The 21,670-nt window shown below is 36.3% G+C and overlaps 1 protein-coding gene across 1 annotated transcript in view; it reads left to right on the forward strand.

Moving 5' to 3' along the window:
• Window positions 1–21,670, forward strand: part of NEK11 (NIMA related kinase 11) — a 321,378-nt gene that overhangs the window by 76,019 nt on the left and 223,689 nt on the right. The window contains exons 5-6 of the mRNA XM_030933708.1: window positions 17,085–17,149; window positions 18,174–18,300. Coding sequence (XP_030789568.1) covers window positions 17,085–17,149; window positions 18,174–18,300 — 192 coding nt within the window. The remainder of the gene's footprint in view (window positions 1–17,084; window positions 17,150–18,173; window positions 18,301–21,670) is intronic.

Genomic DNA, 21,670 nt, shown 5'->3' on the forward strand with positions numbered 1-21,670 from the left:
TTTCTATAATTGAAAGAAAACAAGTTCAAAAAATATATGATTGTAATTAAACATCTATAATATGTTTTTCCTTGAGAAAACTGTTGAATGATTATATCTAGAGGATTTATTTGCATAGTTTTTTGTTGCTTTTCTAAAACTCAAGTTGGCCTTGAATATAAGACAGAAATTTGTGTTAAACACATTTCATTATATCTGATCATCTCCTGTGAATTACAGGAAGTTCTCAGATACCTTTGGCATCCTATGAATTTATTGTATCTTACAGCAGGCTTGAGTGGTAAATATCTTAGTATGCCGCAAATGAATTGTGTGGTCACCTTGGAATGTGTCAGTGCACACTTAGCTAGGTTCACATCCCAAAAGAGCTCAGTAATTGAGACAGAATGTATTCTTTAGCCTCAGAGAGGTAAGTATTCAGATAGAAAGTCAGTTTTGACGTGAAGTATCTGATAATGAAGATCAATTATTTCGATTATCTATGATTTACATTTACGATCTCTGCCTCAAAAATGTATTTTAAAATTTTAATGAATTTTTATAGGTCAAAAGTAAGAAGTTTTAGAAGTTAAATGTTTTAGAGACCCAAAAATGATATGAACACGTTTGAAAAGATGAACATACATAGACAAAAAAAGAAGTGGATACTCTGAGGTGTATATGGTAGCTTTCATCTTGGGAGTGGGCATTAACACATAGTACCATTCTTCTTGAACGAAAGGGGTAATTTATAAGGCACACCAAGGTCTAGCTATCCATGGATGTCAGATTGCTTAAATGTGTCATCTGTACTTTCTGACAGCGTAAAAAGTAATCGGATTATTCTGAAAGTTGCCATGTATCTCCTAAAACACATGCTTGTTGATACAGATAGCTACTGATTTATTGACACCTCATAACAATCTGTTGGATGATGTCAAACTATCTTAAGAAATCTTTTATTGAAAGATTATTTGACTTAAAATAATCAAATAATCTTTTAATAAGGTACCCAAAGCTACTGACTATAAAACGTCTGTGTACATACATTTATATTGGTGTTTCTTTTATTTTCTTTACTATTTGTTAGCATATTGTTAGGTTACACACAAGAAAAACAACTTAAAAAAACACATATTAAGATGCTAACTATTGTATTCTATGCCCAAAATACAAAACTGGAATCTGGTTGATTTAAGAACCCAAATAGTTTTGATACCTTTAAGACTGCTTAGTAATAGTTCAAATAATGAGTTTAAAATAACCCTTCAAACAAAGGCTTATATTTTTTAAATCCTTTAATATTCAAAGAAAGTCATTAAATGAGACTAAATATTTGGATATTTGTGAATCCTTGGATCTGAAATACAATCCTTTGTGATTCAGGTAACAAGTGATGGTGCTTCTTAGTCATTGTGTTATTATAACCAATTATTGTAAAGTTTTTGTGTACAGAGAAATTACAGTTTCATATTTCAGTTCATTAATTCCCTCATTAGATAGTGATAAATTAAAAATAAGTGTCAACCTCAAAGAGCTGTCAGTAAGCGAGCAGACATAAAACATGTACTCTTATAACTATAAGCCATGTACCATGGTGGATGTACATGATTAAGTGTCTCCACTATTCACTAGATTTGTGACCTTGAGCAAGCTGGTCATGAGAGCAAGCTCTCCTCTCTGAACCTGTTTCCTCATCTATTAGGTTGGTGCAAAAGTAATTGTGGTTTTTGCCGTTACTTTTAATGACAAAAGCCACTATTTTTGCACCTACCTAATATAAAGTAAGGATAATAATAGGACTCTCCTTGCTTACATTATAGGGTAGAAAATATGCACTGAGATATTATACAGTTTAAAAATTTGCAAAATGTTAAGCTCTGTGTAATGTCGTTGTTATAATTTAATATAGAAATGAGAGCACAGACATCAAAAGCGGTTTTAAAAACGATGACAGTAACAAGTGTTAGTAAGCATATGGCGCACCTGGAATTCTTTTATATTGTTAATGGGTATACATTGATATAAACACTTTTGAGAAATGTTTGGCAATACTTCCTAAGCCAAACATACAAATGCCTATGACCCAGTAATTCTATTCCTAAGGGTAGAAGTGAGTGCTGATGTCCAACAAAAGGTATACAGAAATGTCCATAGAAGCCTTTTTTGTAATTGCGAAAACACTAAAAATTATTCATCTACAGTGGAATGGTTACATGAGTGTGGTATGGCCCTATAATGAACTTTTAAAATTACTATTCTATAATTTTAAAACAATAGACAATTGATAATAAGCATGACCTGGGTGAATCTCAGAGATCAGATGTAGGATGAAAGAAGCCAGGTGCAAAAGAGTCTATACTGTATGACTACATTTATATGAAGTTCAAAAGTGGGCAAAACTAATCTAAGATAAGTCAGAATAGAGATTATACTTGCAGAGGGGTTTTGCCTGGAAGGGGCACAAAGAAAGCTTCTGGGATGTTAGAAATGTTCTATATATTAATCTGGGTAGAGGATTACAAGAGTGGTACATATGTTGATATATATGTAAAAAATCATCAAATTTAAGACTTTTACATTTTAATGTAAGTTATACTGTAGTTTAAAACAAGTGATAAAAGTGCCAAGAAGAGTACAATTTAAGTGTTACAGGAGATCAGAAGAGAGATAATGTTTTCATTTGGGGAATCAATGGAGGCTTCTTCTTGGAAGAAGTAGCACTTGACCCAAGATAGGTTTTGAGTATGATGAAAAATGGGTCAGAGCTTTCCAGATATAGGGAACAGAGCACAGCCACAGAGGTGGAAAAACATGGAAATCTTAGAGAGAATGGTGCGTGGTTCTGTTGGGAAGGCTCTTGGAGTCATGAATAAAGTTGTTGGCAAAGGTAGGTTGAGGTCAAGGCGGCTTTATTTTGGAGCATAGACATTGAACTCCACAAGAGCTTTTTGAGTAGAGTTGTATAATATTGCCAGAGCTTGCTTCAGGAAGGTTAGATGATAAATTATACCAAGTAGAGAAGATAACTTGAGTTATCAGTCAAGAACCTTTTATAATATACATGTATGAGATTATAAGGCCTAAACCAAGCTGGCAGAGGTGGGTAGAATGAGGAAAGATAATAATGAACTCAGTAAGTTGAAGTGGCTGGACTTGAAATTAAGTGGATCTGTGTCATGTGATAGAAGGTCAAAGATGAACCTGAGGTTTTGTGCCTGGATGAATGAGAAGTTGGAAAGACAGGTTTGAAACAATGGTGATGAGTTTAATTGTGAATATGCTGGGTAGAATATGGAGAGAGAAGGGAGAAGAAGAGGGAGGAGAGAGAGAGAATGAGAGAAGGAAGTTAGAAGTGAGACCCTGGATCTTAGGGAACCATCAGGGCTTGACTTTGTTTGGGTTCCTACAATATCAGAGCCCTGAAACAAAGACTAGGGTACAAATAGATTTTTTAGGAGGTAATCTTTTTTTTTTTTCTTTTTTCTTTTATCTATTTATTATACTTTAAGTTCTAGGGTACATGTGCATAACATGCAGGTTTGTTACATATATATACTTATGCCATGTTGGTGTGCTGCACCCATCAACTCGTCAGCACCCATCAATTCATCATTTATATCATGTATAACTCCCCAAGGCAATCCCTCCCTCCTCCCCCCTCCCCATGATAGGCCCCAGTGTGTGATGTTCCCCTTCCCGAGTCCAAGTGATCTCATTGTTCAGTTCCCACCTATGAGTGAGAACATGCGGTGTTTGGTTTTCTCTTCTTGTGATAGTTTGCTAAGAATGATGGTTTCCATCTTAGAAAGCAGAAGCCAATGAGTGGGAAGAGTGAGAAGAAGCCAGAAAAGCTGTGCAGAATTCATGATTGAACTAGTGACTGCTGTGGGTAGAGGGATGCAAAGGCAGGACTCTTCTAATAGTGGGTTAAGTTTTGGGTTTCTCTTCCTGCTTTCTTTCCTGACTTTTTGGAGAAAAAAAAAGCAGGCTGGGCACAGTGACTCACGCTTGTAATCCCAGCACTTTGAGAGTCCAAGGCAGGTGGATCATGAGGTCAGGATTTCGAGACTAGCCTGGCCAACTTAGTGAAACCCCGTCTCTACTGAAAATACAAAAAATTAGCTGGACATGGTGGCGAGTACCTGTAATCCCAGCTATTTGGAGGCTGAGGCAGGAGAATGGCTTGAACCCGGGAGGCGGAATTGCACTCTAGCCCGGGTGACAGTGCAAGACTCCATCTCAAAAAAAAAAAAAAAAAAAGCAACCTTGCTTAAATATAACTGTTGTTTTCTAGCACTATTATGAATTTCCTCTTGAAAAATTTCTTGTATTTCTGGGAATTTGGAGTGAGGAGGGGAAGGAAGGTGTCTTCCTCTTGATGCAACTTTAGAATGGTTTTTAAATGGAGCAGTTACATATATATATGTTATTTCTGATTGTAAATGTGTAATCTATGTTTCACTTCTGTTGGTTTTCAATATTTAATTTAGGATAAAACATATTTCCTTCAGAAAATAAACTTATTTATCTTAATTATCTGATTTTAAAACATTTTAAATCCAAAAGAATGATTTTTTTAGGATATGGCATAAACATTGATAAATAATGATGTTAAAAAGCCAAGACTATTCACAGCTCACTGAGAGCTACTTTGAGAATGTAGCACTAAAACATGTTCTTGCTAAAGGGAGTCATGCTGTATTAACAAAACTCCAATGTCAGTGGCTTACAGCAGCAATCATTTCCTGCTCATGTTGCATATTGACAGATAGGGGTCATCTGCAAGTCTGTTCTACATGTCTTCATTCCAGTACCCAAACTGAAGGAGCAACCCCTATCTGGGACGGGCTTTACTCCTGGTGGAAGGAAAAGCAAGACAGCGGAAACCCCTTGCTCAGACATGACAATCATCCAGTCTGTTCACATGTCATTGACCAGAGAAGTCACATGGCCACTCCTAATGTCAGAGGTGTGGGATGCCTCTTCCTCCCAAAGGGAGCCCTCACTGCAAGGAATAAGAAGTGTGAATACTTGGGAACAAGAATGAGTCTACTACAATGTTTCACTCAGTTTTAAACTAAAATCTTTCAAATCACAGCTGATAAATGTAGGCTTATCTACAAAGCATTATTCTAGTTTTCTCCTTGTATGATCTACAGTATATATTAAAGTATATTTTGAAAATTACATAAATTGGCTTACATATGAGTTAAGAAGATTACCTTGGACACAATACATGTGAAGAGGTTAGGTTTGTTGCAAATGCCTTGAAAAACTTTTAGTTTATATATATGATGGTTGATTTTATGTGTCAACTTGACTGGGCAGTAGATGCCCAGAATTAAACATTGTTTCTAGATGTGTCTCCAGGGTGAGATTAGCATTTGAATCTGTGGACTCAGTGAAGTAGATTGCCCTCCTTAGGCGTCATCTAATCCCTTGATGACTTAAATAGAACAAAAGACAGAGGAAGGAGGAATGTGCCCCCTTGTTCCTGCCTCACTACTTGAGCTAGACATCTCATCGTCTACCCTCGGACTGGGATTTACACCATTGGCTCCCCTGGTTCTCAGTCCTTTGGACTGGGACTGAATTTTACCATTGGCTTTCCTGGGTCTCCAGCTTGTAGACAGCAGATTGTGGGTCTTCTCAGCCTCCCTAATTTGTGAGCCAATTCTTTATAATAAATCATTTATCATGCATTTCTCTGGAGAACCCAGACTAATACAGCACAGCCGCAGAGGAGATAAAGACGACCCTGGAAACACTAAGAAGAATGAAGTTACAGAAAAAATGAAGGATCTGTTCACTCCTTTGGAGCTTTCCTGTACTTATTTTAATTTGGTTTATTTATATGCTATTCTAAATCTGTAACATATGGCATAAACATAAATAATGATGTCAAAAGCTGAGAGTATTCACAGTTCGCTGAAAGCTGTCTTGAGAATGTTGCACTGAAACCCATTCCTGTTCTGGGCCGGGAGTTCAGTTAATGTCAATTTCTTACAATAAAGGACAGAGCAGCCTCTCTGCAGACAGCCCACCTGCTGGTGGTCTTGAGGCTTTGCGATTTTGGTGCTTTCCCAGTGGAGGAGAGAACAGGGCTGGGACACTTACTCCAAGATGGCTTCCTCATCACCTCACTGCCCATGCATTTCCCAGCCAGCTCAGTGAGGTATTGTGGTAGAGTGGCTAAAATGTTCCCTGAAAGGCAGTGTTAAGAACTCATTTTTAGTGTAGTGAAGCTTCCAGGGAAGAGACATACTTGGAAATCTGAGTCAGTAAATATGACTGTGGAAGGAGGTGTCCTACCCCAGATTTGAAGATGGAAAAGCAGAGAGAAGTTGTGTTTGGTGTTACTGGAGATTCCTGCTTTCTCCTGGTCCTCACCTCTTCAGGATATCGTGTAGTCACTTTTTCAAGGCAAACTCACCCCTGAGCCAGGTGTGGGCACACTCCTGATGTGCTGGCAGTGGCCAATAGTTTGAGGAAGACCTGACCCTGCTTCTGACTTGTAATATAGAGGACTCATTGTGTTAGTGAGGGGACATGAGACAGATGAAGAAAGGCAGGTGCCTCAGCACCCAGGACAGGGGCCAAATGGCAGAGACCAGTAACGGGATTTGCCTAGGTTGTGCGTCACGAAGGATCCATTGGCTGTGCCAGCACCTTTGGCAAGAAGAGTTTGTGATCCACCCTGAGAACCTGCCAGATGAAAGATAGACCTCCAGGGAGGGTTTCAGAAACTATTCATATAAGGGCTTGAGGGGAGGTGAAGAGAATTGTCCATACCTTCTCCACAGTTCTACCTTGGGCTGGAGGCCTGAGAAATGCCTGCTCTCTGTACCTCCACAGACTGTTCTTCATCTTAACATGGGCCCTGGATGCTGGGGAAGAATGGCCTGATGGGGAGATGGAGATGGGATTTTTAGCATGAATTTTATTTTATTTTTTTATTTTTTTTTGAGATGGAGTCTTGCTCTGTCACCCAGGCTGGAGTGCAGTGGCGTGATCTCGGCTCACTGCAAGCTCCGCCTCCTGGGTTTATGCCATTCTCCTGCCTCAGCCTCCCGAGTAGCTGGGACTACAGGCGCCCGCCACCTCGCCCGGCTAGTTTTTTGTATTTTTAGTAGAGATGGGGTTTCACCGTGTTAGCCAGGATGGTCTCGATCTCCTGACCTCATGATCCGCCCACCTCGGCCTCCCAAAGTGCTGGGATTACAGGCTTGAGCCACCGCGCCCGGCCTTTAGCATGAATTTTAACCACAAACTGTCAGCAAATCTTAACCATATCACTTGGGTATCATGAAACATAGAAATGAGAAGGACCCACCACTGGAACAGATATGGTATGGTGCACATGAGATAATAGATGGAGAACTGTGTTGAGGATTTTAGAAGAAAGATTTCATATAAACTGTCTGTATTGCCTGTTACCTTATTATTTCTTAGATTTCATTTTCATATACTTCAAAGGAAAGGATATTAGCAAGCATGGGACAAAAATATGCTGGCCCATTTTGGCTTACTGTAACCGCTAAGCCAATACGTTATGATTTTTTTTTTTCTCCTGAAACAGAGCCTCGCTGTGTCACTCAGGCTGGAGTGTAGTGGCATGATCTCAGCTCACTACAACCTCCACTTCCTAGGTTCAAGCAATTCTCCTACCTCAGCCTCCCAAGTGGCTGGGATTACAGGCATGCACCACCATGCCCGACTAATTTTTGTGTTTTTAGTAGAGATGGGGTTTCACCATGCTGGCCAGGCTGGTCTTGAACTCCTGACCTTGTGATCTGCCTACCTCGGCTTCCCAAAGTGCTGGGGTTACAGGCATGAGCCACCATGCCTGGCCAATTATGATTTTTCAATAGATATTTAGCAAATAGCTTGATACCTGGTTTGTTGCATAGAATTTATTGTTCCATTACCACAGTGCCAGCTAATTACTTCTCATAACTGCTTTCTAATATATTGTATGCCTTATTCTTAAAGTATCTACTGATGAGTTACTAATTTATATATTTATAGAGGCCTATCAGTGTATTATTACTTGTGATTCATCTTCTGCTTGTCTAGTCTAGGTGTCATCAGGTGAGTTTCTTTGGAATGTTTTACTTATTCCAAAGTTATAGCACCAAGTTGTCTGGTGGGCTCCTTAGCTCACTATTCCAAATCCTAAACCTGTGATCTCTTTGGCTTCCTAGAATCAATAGCTGTAGAAACTAAGTGATCAACTTAAGATGCTCTTAATTGCAAATAACAGCAGCAGATTAAAGAGTAGAGAAAATTTATTACCTTGCCTAACAAGAAGTCTCCAAAGTGAGTTGTTCTAGAGCCGGTTAACTTGGGTGGCTTGGCAGTATTATCTGGGGTTCTAGTTCTTTCTCTTTATTCCACCATTCTCAGTGTGGTTGGTTTTTGTAGTCAGGCTTGTCTTGTGGTTGCCAGGATGGCTGTAACACGACCACATATTCCGCCTTCATACAACAGTAACCAAACTCCAGAAAAGGTAAAAGGGACATATGGCATGTCACTCCCCTGCTTTTTTGTCTTTTACAAGAGTAGGGAAATATTTCCTACAAGATTCCAACAGACTTCCCTTATGTCTCATTGGTGTTAAAAATATTTTCAAAAAACATGGAAGAGACAAAATATATTAGTGGATTTTTTTTTCATTGCAGTGCTGGCCTTAACTTTCTATTATCTGGGCTACTTTGTAACTCTGTGGAAGCAGAGGCACACTCGAATATATTTGTCCAGCAGAGATGCAAATAATTTGTCTAATGAAACAGATATCCCTGGTGATGATGGTTTATGGCCTTGTTGGGTATTAACCAGTTTTGTATCTAACTCAGTAATCATATCCCCCTGCCGCATTCACCCCCTACTCCCCCCACTTCCTTTACCTAACAGGTCTGAGGAGGGCTGAGCCTCCCCAGAGGCTCATGGGTTCTGGTGTCAAGGGAGAAGAGGAGGAGAATGGTTATGGGTAGGCGTTTAACAGTTCCTGCCATACCAAGAGAACCCCAAGAGTGGGCATAGAGAAAGCCAGATTTCATTTAACACAGTTAGTAAATACTGTTGTTCTCTTTTTAAATCAGTAAGTAGTCAGCAACATATTCATGTACAGCACAGGTCTAGGTATTGTGGGAATGTAAGAAGGCAGTAGAAAATAGTTATTGAATAGCAAAGTTTTTGCAGATAAACAGACCTACGTGAGAATAGTGGTTTATAGAGTCAAATAGACCTAAGTTTGAACCAATAGGCTGTACAACATTGGGCAAGTTATTTGGCCTTTCTATGCCTTGATTTCCTCATCTCCAGATTGGGCATAATAGTAAAAAGATAGTAGTATAGTGCTTAGGATTATAACATCTGGAGTTATGGACCTCAAGATGAAGTGGCCTAGTGTTGCATTGTCTAGTTTTGCTCTTCTCTTTTCTCTCTATTCTTAGAAACATACTTATTCCTCTCTAATCCACTGAAAGGTTAAAGAGGCTAAAGATTATTTGAATTGGCAGAATTCTCACTGTCATATCCAGTTCTTCACTTTATATGATGATTTTATAGGCCCCGTTGAGTTTCTGCCCATTTGTGTCCTATAAAGTAAACTATATGATCTTTATGAGTGACTTTTCTTTAAAATGTTCTTAGTCAGAATTTGCAGCTTTATTCAATAATTGAATAAAGCTGGATGGTTGAGGCCTGAACACTTTACAAAGGTAACTTTGTTACACTTGTATTATCATTAATTCTAGTGGTAAAATTATTTTTATAATTGATATTTCTGGTTTTAATTTATAATAGTAATATTAATTTGGTTGGCATGTACCTGAGAGTGATCATTTACTGAGAGAGATGTTTCCTTATGACCAGATGAATGTCTTTATTGGTAATTATTTACAATTATAAATAATTCTTTAGTAAAGTGACAATGGTTAGGTTTCCCTTCTGCCATCTGTTACAGTTGCTGGTGTACTTAAAAAACTCTCTAACCTGAGTGTAAGCATTATGAGATACTTAGCCCTGTCTTGTGAATCTTTATATCTGTCACATTATATAGTATAGCACATAACATCTAGTTGGCACTCAATAATTATTTTTTTGATTAATGAATGAGTCCCACTAGAGAGTATTCATCTTTGTACCAAGGATGGTGTTTTAAAAACCAATATGCATTTCTTGAGCATCTACTGTGATTGAAGAACTGTGAAGAAGAAGAGATGATATTAATAGAAATGTGGCTCAAGCATTTGCTAAGGCTGCCAGAAGCATTGGTAGGGCCAGATCTTGAAATCTCTAGCAGACTGTAGACTCTATTCCAGAAGCAGTGCAGAGCCACTGAAGGACTTAAGTTGGTGTTTAAAGGACAGATTTTCATTTTGTAAAGTCACAACCCCATTTCTGACCTAAGGCTCAAGAATACTGCTCCCAGACTGGGTTCTCCTGTTTAAGCAGGGGGGTAGATACACTGCAGTCAATTTCTCCTTAAAGACTTTGACTCCAATTGTGTCCTTCTTTTCCATTATTTTTATTCAGGATTTCAGTTCTACTTTCTTTATATACCCCACAAATTATTAATTAGTGCTACCATTATTATTGGCTTATAAGCCAAAACTAGTTTAGATTTCCCCACTTTTGTCAATCTCTTAGTTCACCACGTCTTCCACCCCATGTCTTCCTTCTGTGGTCATGTTTTTCTCTCCCTAAAAGAAATCCTTAAGTTATGTGAATGGTAAACACTCAGTTTCTTTGCTTGTTTCTTTGAAAATGTTTTTATTTTTTTCCTCATTCTTTTATAATAGTTTAACTACTATTTCAGCTAAATATGTATTATTATTTAGCTGTTATTAAAAATGAAATTCCAGATGGACAGATATCTTATCTGACATTTTGAAAATATTATCTCACTGTCTTCTGGATTCTGTTATTGATGTTGAGAAGTCACTTTCCATCTAACAGACGTTCTTATTAAGGTAATATCTTTTCTTTCACTTGATTTTCAACATCTTCTTTGTCCTTGGTGTTTTCCAATATTACAGGGTTATGTGTACTTGCGGATTTTTTTTTTTTAATTCTGCTTGAGATTTGTTTTGCTTCTGAACTTGTGAATTCGTGTCCTTCTAAATTCTGAAAATACCTAGTCATTCTCTCTTTGAATTTTGCTTCACCCCTGTTTTCCTTTCACAGTGCTTATAGACGTATGTTGGACCATCACTCACATTCTGCTCTTCGTTGCTATGCACTCCTTTTAGGAATCCATTTATATATATATTAGAACTTTAAGCCCATATTTCAGATGTCTCTTATACTCTTTTCTATGTTTTCTTTTTCTTTATTTCTTTTTCTTTTCTTTTTCTTTTTCTTTTTTTTTTTTTTTTTTTTTTTGAGACAGAGTCTCACTCTTGTTGCCCAGGCTGGAGTGCAGTGGCATGATCTTGGCTCACTGCAACCTCCACCTCCCATGTTCAAGCAATTATCTTTTCTCAGCCTCCTGAGTAGCTGGGATTACAAGTGCCTGCCACCATGCCCAGTGAATTTTTGTACTTTTAGCAGAGATGGGGCTTCGCCATGTTGGCCAGGTTGGTCTTGAACTCCTGACCTCAGGTGATCCACCTGCCTCAGCCTTCCAAAGAGCTCGCATTACAGACATGAGCCACCGTGCCCAGCCTTTTCTGTTTTTAATCTTTTTTTCTTTTTGCACCTCAGTTGAAATATTTTTCACTAACCATTATGCCAGTTTCTAAGTCTTCTTTTCTGCTGTGTCTAATTTGATTTCAAACATATGCACTGAATTCTTAATTTTAGTAAAATTTTGTTTCAGTTTTAGAATCTTCATTTGATTCCTAGAAAATCTAGCTCTCTATTGAAATTCTCCATTGTGTCAATTATTTTCTTGAACATATAATCACAGTTATTTTCAAGTCCTTGTCCAATCATTTCAATAGGTGGATCACTTGTGTATTTGTTTCTATATCTCTTTTTTTCCTTTGGTTTTTAATCATTTGGTCTTATCTTTTGGCGTGCCTGGTAGTTTTTGAGTGAATGCTGAACAATATATGTGAAATATTGAGAGATGTTAGATGATATTATCTTTCTCTGGAAAGGGTTTATTTATTTTTTTTTTTCTCTGCCTGACAGTTATATTTAGGGCAGATCACCTTGATCTAATCAGGAACTGAAATAGTTTAACTGTAGGCTGTAGGCTTTTGGAGGTTTGGTCTATTTTTTGTTTACCTTTATTTCTATGAAGAAGTTTTTCAGAGCTTTCAGCTGAAAGCTTTAGTTTTTTACTAAGATACCTCTTCCTTTGTGGACCCTGAAATCCAAATTTATTGAATCTACTCAAAGCTGTGATTAAAAATTTAAATAAACTTTATTTTTTAAAGCAGTTTTAGGTTCACAGCAAAATTGAGTGGAAGGTACAGAGATTTCCCTTATACCCCCTGCTCCCACACATGCATTGCCTCCCCTGTTATCAGCATTGCTACCAGCCATACATTTGTTATAACAGATGAACTTAAATTGACAGATCATTATCGTCAAAGTCTATAGTTTACATTAGGCTTCATTCTTAGTGCTGTACATTCTTTGAGTTTGGGCACATGTGTGACATGTAACCATCATTTTAGTACCATAAAGTTGTTGCATGACCCTAAAAATTATCTGTGCTCTCCTTACTCATTCTTCCCTCCCTCTTAAACCTTGGCAACCACTTATCTTTTTGTTGTCTCCATAGTTTAACATTTTCTAGATTGTCATATAGCTGGAAACATATATGGATTTCTCAGACTGACTTCTTTTACTTAGTAGTATGCATTTAAGTTTCCTCTATGTCTTTTCATGCCTTAATAGCTCATATCTTCTTAGCACTAAATAATATTCTATTGTGTGAATGTACCACGGTTTATTTAACCATTCACCTACTGGAGGACGTTTTTGTTGCTTTCAAGTTTTGGCAATTATGAATAAAGCTGCTATAAACACCATTGTGCAGGTTTTTGTGTGGACATAGTTTTTAATTCATTTGAATAAATACCGAGGAACATGATTGCTGGATTATGTGGTAAGCATTTGTATCATTTTGTAAGAAACTGCCAAACTGTCTTCCAAAGTGGCTGAACCACTTTGTATTCCTACTAGCAGTGAATGAGAGTTTTTGTTATTCTACATCCTTGTGAGCATTTGGTGTTGTCAGTGTCTGGATTTGGGCCATTCTAATAGGTGTGTAGTGGTACTTCATTGTTGTTTTAATTTGCATTTCTCTGATGACATATGATGTGGAACATCTTTTCAGGTTTATTTGCCGTTTGAATATCATCTTTTGTGAGGTGTCTGTTAAGGTCTTTGGCCCATTTTAAAACCAGATTGCTTTCTTGTTGTTGAGTTTTAATAGTTCTTTGTATATTTTGGATAACAGTCTTTTTTTTTTTTTGAGACTGAGTCTGTCTCTGTCACCCAGGCTGGAGTGCAGTGTCACAATCTTGGCTCACTGCAAGCTCCACCTCCCGGGTTCATGCCATTCTCCTGCCTCAGCCTCCCAAGTAGCTGGGACTACAGGTGCCCGCCACCATACCTGGCTAATTTTATTTTTGTATTTTTAGTAGATACAGGGTTTCACCACGTTAGCCAGGATGGTCTCGATCTCCTGACCTTGTGATCTGCCTGCCTCAGCCTCCCAAAGTGCTCGGATTACATGGCATGAGCCACTGCGCCCGGCCAACAATCTTTTTATCAGATATGTCTTTTGCAAATCTTTTCTCCCAGTCTGTGGCTTATCTTTTTATTCTCTTGACAGTGTTTTCTTGCAGAGCAGGAATTTTTTATTTTAATAATGTCTAGCTTATCAATTACTTCATGAATTGTGCCTTTGGTGTTCTATTTTAAAATTTATCACCAAACTTAAAATCATCTAGATTTTATCACGTATTATTTTCTAGCAGTTTTATAGTTTTACGTTTTACATTTTTTAGGCCTGTGATTCATTTTTGAGTTAATTTTTGCACAGGCTATAAGGTCTGTGTCTAGATTCGTCTATTGTATATGAATGCCCAGTTGTTTCAACTGTGTTCCATTGCATTGCCTTTGCTTCTCTGTCAAAGATCAGTTGACTGTATTCATGCAATTTTATTTCTGGGCTCTCTATTCTGGTTTTATTGGTCTTTTTTTTTTCTCCCCAATACCATACTGTCTTAATTACTGTACTTTATAGAAAGTCTTCACATCAGGTAGTATCAGTCCCCCAACATTGTTGTTCTCCTTCAAATGACCAAATATAGGTCTTTTGCCTTTCCATACGAATTTTAGAATCTGTTTATCAATGTCTACAAAATAACTTCCTGGGATTTTGATTGGGGTTACATTGCATCTATTGATCAATTTGGAAAGAATCCATATCTTGACAATATTGAGTCTACCCATCCATGAACATGGATTATTTTTCCATTTATTTAGTTCTTCTTTGATTTTTTTTTTTTTCATTACAGTTGTGTAGTTTTCCTCATATAGGTCTCGTACCTATTTTATTAGATTTATACCTAAGTGTTTCATTTTGGGGGTACTAATGTAAGTATATTTTAATTTTAATGTCAAATTCTACTTGTTCATTGCTGGTATATATGAAAGCAATTGATTTTTGTATATCAATCTTGTATTCTGCAACATTGCTACAATTACTTCTTAATTCCAGGAGGTTTTCTTAATTGATTCTTTTGGATTTTCTACTTAGATGATCATGTCATCTGTGAACAGAGAGAGTCTGTTTTTTCTTTTTCCATCTCTAGACCTTTTGCACTTCTTTTTCTTGTTGTACTTAATTAGCTAGGACTTTCAGTATAATGTTGAAAATAAATGATTAGAGGGGACATTTTTCCCTTGTTCCTGATATCAGGAGAAAAACTTCAGGGTTCTCATTGTAAAGTGTGATGTTAGCTGTAGGTTTGTTGTAAATATTCCCTATTTCTAGTTTATCAGAGTTATTGTCATGAATGGGTATTGGATTTTGTCAATTGCTTTTTCTGCATCTATTGATATTTTCATGTGATTTTTCTTCTTTATTCTGTTGATGTGATGGATTACATTAATTGACTTTCAAATGTTAAAGCAGCTTTGCATACCTAGTATAAATCCCACTTGGTTGTGGTGTATAATATGTATATTTTTTAGACAGCATCTCGCTCTGTCATCCAGGCTGGAGTGCAGTGGGGTGATCTCAGCTCACTGCTGCCTCTGTCTCCCAGGTTCAAGCGATTCTCCTGCCTCAGCCTCACAAGTAGCTGGGATTACAGGCGCCCGCCACCACACCCAGCTAACTTTTGTATTTTTAGTAGAGATGGAGTTTCATCATGTTGGCCAGGCTGGTTTCAAACTCCTGACCTCAGGTGATCTGCCCACCTCGGCCTCCCAAAGTGCTTGGACCACAGGAATGGGCCACCGCACCTGGCCAAATCAATGTTGGGTTTGATTTGCTAATATTTCATTGAGGATTTTTGCATCTACATTCATCAGAGATACTGGTTTTTAGTTTTCTTTTCTTGTAATGTCTTTGTTTGGTTTTAATATTGGGATGATGCTGACATCTTAAAATGAGTTAGGGAGTATTTCCTCTGCTTTTATTTTCTGAAAGAGATTATAGATATTTAGTGTAATTTCTTCCTTAAATATTTGGTAGAATTTGCCAGTGAACCCATCTGGGCCTGGTGTTTTTTATTTGGAAACTTATTAATTATTGATTGAATTTATTTAATGAAGATGGGCCTATTCAATTGCCTGCTTCTTCTTGTGTGATTTTTGACAGCTTGTGTCTTTGAAGGAATTGGTTCTATAATCTATGTTATCAAATTTGTGGTTATAGATTGTTAATAGTGTTGCTTTTTTATTCTTTTAATGTCCACGGAATCTGTAGTGACACCCTCTCTTTCATTTTTGATTTTAATAGTTTTTGTCTTCTATATTTTTATTTTAGTTAGGCTGGCTAGAGGCTGGTTGATTTTATTGATCTTTTCAAAGAACCAGCTTTTATTTTTATTGATATTCTTTATTGGTCTCTTGTTTTCAGTTTTATTATTTCTACTGTAGTATTTCTGCTTACTTTGGATTTAATTTGCTTTTCTTTTCTAGTTTTCTGTGGTGGAAGCTTAGATAACTGATTTTAGATCTTCCTTTTTTTCTAATATATACATTAAATGCTATACATTTCCCTCTAAGCACTGCTTTTGCTATATCGCACAAATTTTGATAAAGTGTGTTTTCATTTTCATTTAGTTCAAAATATTTTAAAATTTCTCTTGAGATTTGTTCTTCATTGTTTAGAAGTGTGTGGTTTTATATTCACATATTTTGTATTTTGTGATTTTCCAGTTTTCTTTCTGTTATTAATTTCCAGTTTGATTCCATTTTGATGTGAGAGCAGAAATGGTATGATTTCTCTTCTTTCAAATTTGTTAATGTTTTATGGCCTAGAATGACTTTCATTTTCTTTTTGAGTAATTCCCAGGGAATTTTTCTCATTTTTATGTGAGCTCAACTGTGCATATATGAAGATATTTGTATACTTTATTCAGCATTTTAGTTTTTTATGTAAAGATTTTCAAGTTTTCTAGTTCTTCATAATTCCATAAAATAAAGGTCTTAACTGACATAATTTACAGTACTGGCTTGTAGTCAGATTTAATAAATGTTACCTATTCTTAAATGTCATCAACAACATTCTTATTTTCACAAGTATACAAAACTTGGACATTTGGGTAATAATAGATTACAAACTGGTCTATCAATTGAGGATATGGTTACTGGATATAGTACTATGTAGATTATGCTACAAAAACATAATAAAATATAGCCTACTGAAATAGTTGAAAGCATATCACCTTTCTCCAAACCACATGTTCCCCACCCTTTAAAATCTTTATTTTAAAACTTTTGTTTCCTCAAACAGAGAAACTGGAAAGTGTTGTGACTTTGTAGCTTTTAAACATTGAAAGATATATCTATGGGAGTATATATTTATGTATAAATCACATGCAATAATATATATTATTTACGTGGGGATTTAAACATTTTATATTCTGCATGAAGTTGTGTATCTTTTTTGCCTTTTGTAGGAGGATACTTCATCGAGACTTAAAGTCAAAGAATATATTTCTGAAAAATAATCTACTTAAAATTGGTAAGATTTTAAAAGGTATGAATTCCAAAAACACAGAACAGTATATTCTAGATATTATCATATCAAATTTAAATAAATGGTACATGGAAGTGTTAGAGTAATCATTGGTTTATTTAAATTTCTCCAATTTTTAAGTATGTGTGCTGCTGAAACGAACACTAAATTTCCCAGGTTTCTTACCTGATGGGCCCAACAAAACCTAATTATTTTGTTTCTGAGTATCTGATATAAATTGAGGTATACAAATTTACCACATATTTGATAGATTTTCAAATATACTTTGAGTTCCCTGTGTCATGCCAGGCACTTTACAAGTTATTAGAGTCTTTTTACTGGTTTGATTAGTTACTACGGGTTTCTCATTTATATTATTTCATCACAAGCAATAAGCGGTTATAGATAATTAAAATGTTGATGTAATGGCTTTATTAACCTTTAGTTCTTCAGAACTGTACCTCTCCTCATACCAGCTACTAGATCATCTAATCATCATATAGGGTGTTCTTGGGGAAGGAAGGAATAAAAGCGTGCAACTAGTTAGGCAAGTATAAAAAAGCTGATAGATTCAAATTTTTATAGTCATAGTCATGTTCTTAAAAAGTCTCAGATCTTTTCTTTAAAACTCTCCTTTATTGTAAATTTAAGAAGAAATTCTTCCCCCCTCAGGTGAAATTGTATATCATCTTGTTTAGCTTTTCCAAAATCATTCTGTTTGCCATTATTCAGACTTGAAATAGCTTTTTATATCACATTGTCTAGTTTCCCATAATTCCAGAAGTAAAGAATTTTAGCTTACATAATTCACTTTCCTGGCTCTAAGTCTTCCTTCTCCTATAAAACTTACGTTTTTAAAGCTATTTACCAGTGTTGTGTAATTTAAGATATATTACTTCTCTTTCCTGTTAAACTACTATGAAGCATTGCATAATAAAATGGTCAAATTAGGCACTCATTCAGTTGTTAATTTCCAAGGCTAATTTTCTGTTGGCTTAAAGTATTCATAAAAATTAATTATTTTTTCAAGGAGATTTTGGAGTTTCTCGACTCCTAATGGGATCCTGTGACCTGGCCACAACTTTAACCGGAACTCCCCATTATATGAGTCCTGAGGCTCTGAAACACCAAGGCTATGACACAAAGTCGGACATCTGGTGAGTGGGCTAGTGGGCTAGACTCTTCATCTGCTGTCCTAAAAGAATGGTACATTTGTCTTTCAGCTCATTTGCTTGCTGCATACGTTCACTTTATCCCTTTGATGTGAATATTTCTGTGACCAGAGTAAAAGAAGGTCTTTTGCATTTAGAGCTTGATATATTTCATTAAACTAGTTTCAGAAATTCTCTTTATTCATTGATTAATTGGTTGGTTTTGGATTTTTAGTTCCTGAATCACAAGGGAAAGTTCTTAATATACCGTAAGCATTAAATTTTAATACACTTCTGTTAACCTATTAAATAAAGTATTTGTAACCCTAAGTACTGTCCTTATTCTATTTTAAGATTAACTTCAATCTCTGTGGGGAATGTACAGATTTTCTATATATTTTTTCTTTTTGTTACTTTTAAGAATTTTACTAAAGATACTGGCTTTAAGGACAAACTATTTTTTTTTTTTTTTTTTTTTTTTGAGACCGATTCTCGCTCTGTCGCCCAGGCTGGAGTGCAATGGCATGATCTCGGCTCACTGCACGCTCCGCCTTTTGGGTTGAAGCAATTCTCCTGCCTCAGCCTCCCAAGTAGCTGGGACTACAGGTGCCCGCCACCATGCCTGGCTAATTTTTTTGTATTTTTAGTAGAAATAGGGTTTCACTGTGTTAGCCAGGATGGTCTCGATCTCCTGATGTCATGATCTGCCCGCCTCAGCCTCCCAAAGTACTGGGATTACAGGTGTCAGCCACCGTGCCTGGACTAGGATAAACTAAATTTTAAAATTTCTGGATTTTCAGTGATAGATACATCTGCGATGTCTCCATTTCTCTGAGCTCTTGTATCAAAGTAATTTCTCCTTCCTTGTTATGGAACTAGGTGAAATCTCACTGCAGAAGCCATGTGGAAAACTGTGTTCAGTATGTTCTAGTGTAAGCAATAGGTCCTATTTCTTTTCCTTTGAAGAGGAAACTTAATATATACTTTTCTGCTTGTTAAGGACTGAAAGAACAATCTAGCTGAGGGCTAGTTAATTAAGTAAATAATTATTGTATACAAATCAACAAATAGTTCTGAGCTTTCAAAGATAAGCAGTGCAAAAGATGTGCTCACTTCACTCTTCTAAAGAAGACAAAGTAGAAAATTACGTTTTCTCTGGTTAGGGAAAAGTGAACCACAACAGGGCATATTGCTTAGGATTTTCACAAGGGTCGTTATCTGTTCCTTGTTCTCGTGCCTACCAAATGGGAAAGAACATTGTCAAGATTAGGTCTAGGTGTGGCAGTTCCCCACAAATCCTGTCCTTTCAATTCAGTCTTGCAATTGTTCATTTCTAAATTATTGACAGGTTTTTTTTTTTTTTTTTTTTTGTTTTTTTTTTTTTTTTTAAATCATTGGCTTACTTCTGCCCTGGAAGTCTTTTCCAATTCACCTATCATCTTCTCTCTTCTTTCCTTCTAACCCACTTAACTACCACATCCAAAAGAAAAGGAAAATCCAAACCAAACAGAACCAAACATCACAAAGGTATTTTTAGAGGAATAACTAATGAGTTCCTTTAAATTTTGCTTTATTGAACATCTACTATTTGCCCAGAACTATGTAACATCCCTTAGGTATAAAGCAAAAGTGATAGGATTCCTACCTATCAGGAGAAATCTTGCTTCTTTTGGAGTCCCTTTCTCTAGTTTGAGAAATCAGTTTCGGGCTTTGCTTCAGATTGAATTTCAATTATGTACCTATATATCTCTTTACATCTAATTTTAAAAATTAATATTATAGACATTTTTAAATAGACTCAAATATATATCTTTATAGTTTAAGGTTATGTGGTATCTCAGGAAGATATTATGTCATCTGAATTAAGAGTAAATTAATTTACAAAGCCTATCATTTAAGTTTTTGGAATTATATGTAACAAACTGGCTCCTTTTGACGGGCATCTGTATCTGCTTTCCAGATCAGATGAATGTCTTCTAGAAGATGAAAGCAAAGAACCCACGGAGAGGAAAGGAAAGCATAGAGTATTTGTCTCAGTTATGTCAGTGTTATTTCTTTTTTAAAAAAATTGCTCCTGCTCTTACTATTACTATAATGGAGAATTATGGGATATCAGACAGTATTGCTGTAGTTTAGGATTACAAAAATGTCTGACTAAAGAAAAAAAAACAACCAAAACCTCCAAAATATAACAAATGCTGAAGGATTTTAATGTGTTTCTCAGAGCTTTAGGTTAGCTCTCCTTGCAGAGATTATTAACTTTTCAGCAAGTACAAGCTTAGGATTCATCATCATCCTGACCCCAAGTAACCACCTTATTATGGATTTAGTAATTACCTTGGTTGTATCAGAATCAAAGTGGGCTTATCTGGTAATGAAATTTCTATTGCCAAACCTAAAATGGGAAGAATAAGATAACTATTAATTATAGTGGCAGATACATACATGTGATGAGTAATCTTTAGTAGACACTCTTAGAAAAATTAGATTGAAGGAGGTCGAGAACCTGTCTCTGAATCTCAGTGTGTAGCATCTGTTTATTGTGGAATTTTTTGTTTTAGAATTGGAAACACTTATGAATAATTGACAAGTGTTTTATTTTAGCACTAATAGCTGTACATATTATATTTATAATGCTTAAAGGAGAATTTGCTTAAAGGAGAATTGGCCTAATACTAATTATGTTTTCATCTGTTAATGTTTGCTCATATGTAACATTATCTTCATTCTGAAATCTGTTAAACTTTTCCAGCTTCATTTATTTATAGCATTCAGTACAGGAAGTCCTTCTCCTAAAAGTGGGTTAGGTTCCAAAAGTTTATAAAGTGATTTGCAAAGTTAGGATAATTAGGTTTACTGAGGACAATGCTTTGTTCACAGCTGATTTGTATAAGCAATTGTTGAATACTCTTGTACCCACAGGAGAAATACAAATATGAGTTGGGTTCCTAGGCCAGCTCATTAAATTGATTTAAACTGTGAATAGTTAGAGTATGTTATTTTGGTAAGAGAAACAAATAAAGGACAATATTATTTGAATAATGGTACTGCAATTAAACAGAAAGAAAACAATATTTCACTGTTGGTCTTGTGTACTTTGTTGTGAGAAGCCAACTAGATGGCTCTTTGATCTTGTAACCCCCATATTCTTTGAGTGATTTAAGTAAAGGGAACAGTGGTGGGAATAGTGACAACATCCAGAGTGTACTGTGAAGCTCTCAGGGTTTTTCTTGGAGATTGGGTGTGGAGGTTGGTTGGGTAGCGGACAGAGAAGGAGTCTAGTTCATGCCCAACATTGGACTCAGGCTCTTGTGATCTTGCGGCCGAAGTATCAGACAAGGATTAGCTATGGGTAGAAGAAAATAGAGAAGAACCA

This window comes from Rhinopithecus roxellana, chromosome 1, assembly GCF_007565055.1.
Source record: "Rhinopithecus roxellana isolate Shanxi Qingling chromosome 1, ASM756505v1, whole genome shotgun sequence".
In the NCBI taxonomy this organism is placed as follows: domain Eukaryota; kingdom Metazoa; phylum Chordata; class Mammalia; order Primates; family Cercopithecidae; genus Rhinopithecus; species Rhinopithecus roxellana.